Raw genomic sequence first — 3,033 nt, 5'->3', positions numbered from 1 at the left:
AACAAAGGGCCCCATAAAGTCGACTCCCCAAACATCAAAGGGTTCAACCTCCAAGATGTTCTGCTGGGGCATTTCATCTCTTTTGGTTATGCCCCCACTTCTTTGGCATTTGTCACACCTTGAAACGAACTTATGGGTGTCTTTGTGCATTTTAGGCCACCAAAGAAGAGATTGGGAGATCCTTGCCATGGTTTTTTCAACTCCTCCATGCCCTCCACACGGCATTAAGTGGCAATGTTCAATAACTCCTTCTATCTCGTGATCCGGAACACATTTCCGAAAGAGGCCATCTCCACATTTCTTGAACAAATAAGGATCATTCCAAAAGTACCTCCTCACTGCTTTGAAAAATCTCTTCTTTTGTTGAGAGGTAATCTCCGGGGGAACAACTCCACATGCTAGATAGTTGGCTATGTCAGCGTACCAAGGGCTAGATGTTGAAGCCATAGCCATGAGGGTTTCAAATCCCACCTCATCATTGATAGGAACATCTTCCTTATTCTCAAAAAGGAAGCCTAGAAAAGTGATCCGCTACATAGTTCTCCGCTCCCTTTTTATTTCTCATCTCAATATCAAAATCTTGTAGCGAAAGAACCCAACGGATAAGACGTGGTTTGCTTCCTTTTTGGTCATGAGATAACGAACCGCTACATGATCCGTGTACACGATCACCTTGGAGCATATAAGGTAGGATCTAAACTTATCCATGGCAAAGACAACCGCTAGCATTTCCTTTTCCGTTGTGGTATAATTCCTTTGAGCTTCGTCAAGCGTTCTACTTGCATAATAGATGACACTAGATCTTCCTTCTTTCTTTTGTCCAAGCACGGCACCTACTGCAAGATCACTAGCATTTCACATTAGTTCAAAGGGAAAGCTCCAATCCGGAGCTTGCACAATAGGAGAGGAGATTAGGGCTTCCTTGAGTTTTTGAAACGCCTCAAAGCAAGCCTCATCAAAGCTAAATACAACATCCTTTTTGAGCAATTCGGTCAACGGCTTGGCAATTGATGAAAATTTTTTGATAAACCTCCAGTAAAAACCGGCATGCCCTAGAAAGGCTCTTACTCCAGTAACGGAAGTAGGAGGGGGCAACTTGGCAATCACCGAAACCTTTGCCGAATCAACTTCTATGCCCTTTTTTGATACTTTATGGCCTAGGACTATGCCTTCGTCGACCATAAAGTGGCATTTCTCCCAGTTCAATACCAAACTCGTCTCTTGACACCTTTTCAAAACTTTCTCAAGATTATAAAGACATGTTTCAAAAGACGAGCCACCAACACTAAAGTCATCCATGAAAACTTCAATTTTATTTTCAAGCATTTCAGAAAAAATGGAAGTCATGCATCATTGGAAAGTTAAGGGAGCATTGCATAACCCGAATGGCATTCTTCGGTATGCAAATGTCCCATATGGACATGTAAAAGTAGTTTTCTCTTGATCACTCAAATGGATAGGAATTTGGAAAAAGCCGGAATATCCATCCAAAAACAAAAGAAAGCATGATGGGAGAGTCTCTCCAACATTTGGTCCATGAAGGGGAGTGGAAAATGATCTTTCTTAGTGTTTTTGTTCAACTTCCTATAGTCAATGCACATCCTCCACCCGGTCACCGTCCGGGTGGAGATTTCCTCTCCTCCTTCTCCCTTGACAATGGTCATTCCACCCTTTTTTGGAACCACGTGAACCGGGCTAACCCACTTGCTATCGGAGATAGCATATATTATACCCGCTTCACGCAATTTCAAAATTTCTTTCTTGACAACCTCTTGGAGGTTTGGGTTCAACCTCCTTTGAGGTTCAATGGAGGTGGATTGATCATCCTCAAGGTGAATACGATGCATGCACAAAGAAGGGCTAATACCCTTGATATCATCAATGTTATACCCTATCACATTTCTATATTTTCTCAAAACAACAATCAATATTTCCAAATCAAGACCATCAAGGGAAGCATTGACAATAATAGGATATTCCCCTTCATTTCCAAGATAAGCATATTTCAAAGAAGGGGGAAGGGGTTTGTTTTCTACTTGGGAGGAGACTTAGGAATCTCCTCCAATTTTTACTCCTCAAATTCTAGCTCATCATGCTTAGAATCACTTGCTTCCTCCTCTTTGGCTTCTTCAATGGCCATGGCAAACTCCTTTGCTTCTTGAGAGAAGTACTCTTCCTCACATGTGAGAGCTTCAATCATTGGATCTTGAGGACTCATCATAACCCTTCCCAAACGATCTAGCTCTTCATTGACAACATCAACCCTATAGCACCTCTCAACCATGGGGGTCTGGAGTAGCCTAGAAAATTCAAGGACAATTTTTTCATCGGCTACCTCACATGTAATGGTATTGTTCTTGCAATTGATTACCGCCCCCAAGGTCTTAAGAGCTTCACGGCCCAAAATCAAAGGTGTATCCACATCTTCTTCCATATGCATCACTACAAAGTCACAAGGCACATAGATATGCCCAACTTGAATAGGGACATCTTCAAGCTCACCACAAGGTAGCTTCACCGAACGATCGGCCAATTGAATGGTTTTCCTTGTGGGGATCATCTCAATGTTAAGCTTTTGAGCAATGGATAGAGGGATCAAACTAACACTTGCTCCAAGGTCGCCTACGGCACCCCTAGCTTCCATGTTCCCAATCTTGACCGTCAAGGTAAAGCTTCTCGGATCCTTTTTATTCTTGGGCATTTTGTGTTGAACAAGTGCACTCACTTGATGGGGAAGAGTGATAAGCTCATCATTGAGCTTCCTCTTGTTGGTGAGAATGTCTTTCAAGAACTTAGAGTATGAAGGCATTTGTGTGACTACCTCAATGAAGGGGAGGTTTATGTGCAAGTTCTTCATCACACTTAGGAACTTTGCAAATTTTTCATTCAATTTTCTCTCCGCAAGTCAACCGGGAAAAGGAACCGGTCCCTCAAGATTTCTAGATTCACTAGAAGTTGAGGATGTTACCACATCCTTAGACTTATTTTTCTCCATACTCCTCTCTTTCTCATCATTCTTCTTCTCTCCAACTT

The 3,033-nt window shown here is 42.3% G+C and overlaps 1 protein-coding gene across 1 annotated transcript; it reads right to left on the bottom strand.

The window, feature by feature from the left end:
- Positions 1–855: 855 nt before the first annotated feature.
- Positions 856–2,284, bottom strand: LOC110687596 (uncharacterized mitochondrial protein AtMg00860-like). The gene is made up of 2 exons (XM_021864239.1): positions 2,073–2,284; positions 856–1,228 (listed from the first exon to the last, which is right to left on the bottom strand). Exons 1-2 carry the CDS (start codon positions 2,282–2,284, stop codon positions 856–858), a joined length of 585 nt encoding a protein of 194 aa, XP_021719931.1.
- Positions 2,285–3,033: the final 749 nt, after the last annotated feature.

The sequence above is a fragment of the Chenopodium quinoa genome, unplaced genomic scaffold (assembly GCF_001683475.1).
Source record: "Chenopodium quinoa cultivar QQ74 unplaced genomic scaffold, ASM168347v1, whole genome shotgun sequence".
NCBI lineage: Eukaryota > Viridiplantae > Streptophyta > Magnoliopsida > Caryophyllales > Amaranthaceae > Chenopodium > Chenopodium quinoa.
The sequence above is the reverse complement of the archived record's forward strand: the minus strand, read 5'-3'. Positions and strand labels throughout refer to the sequence as shown.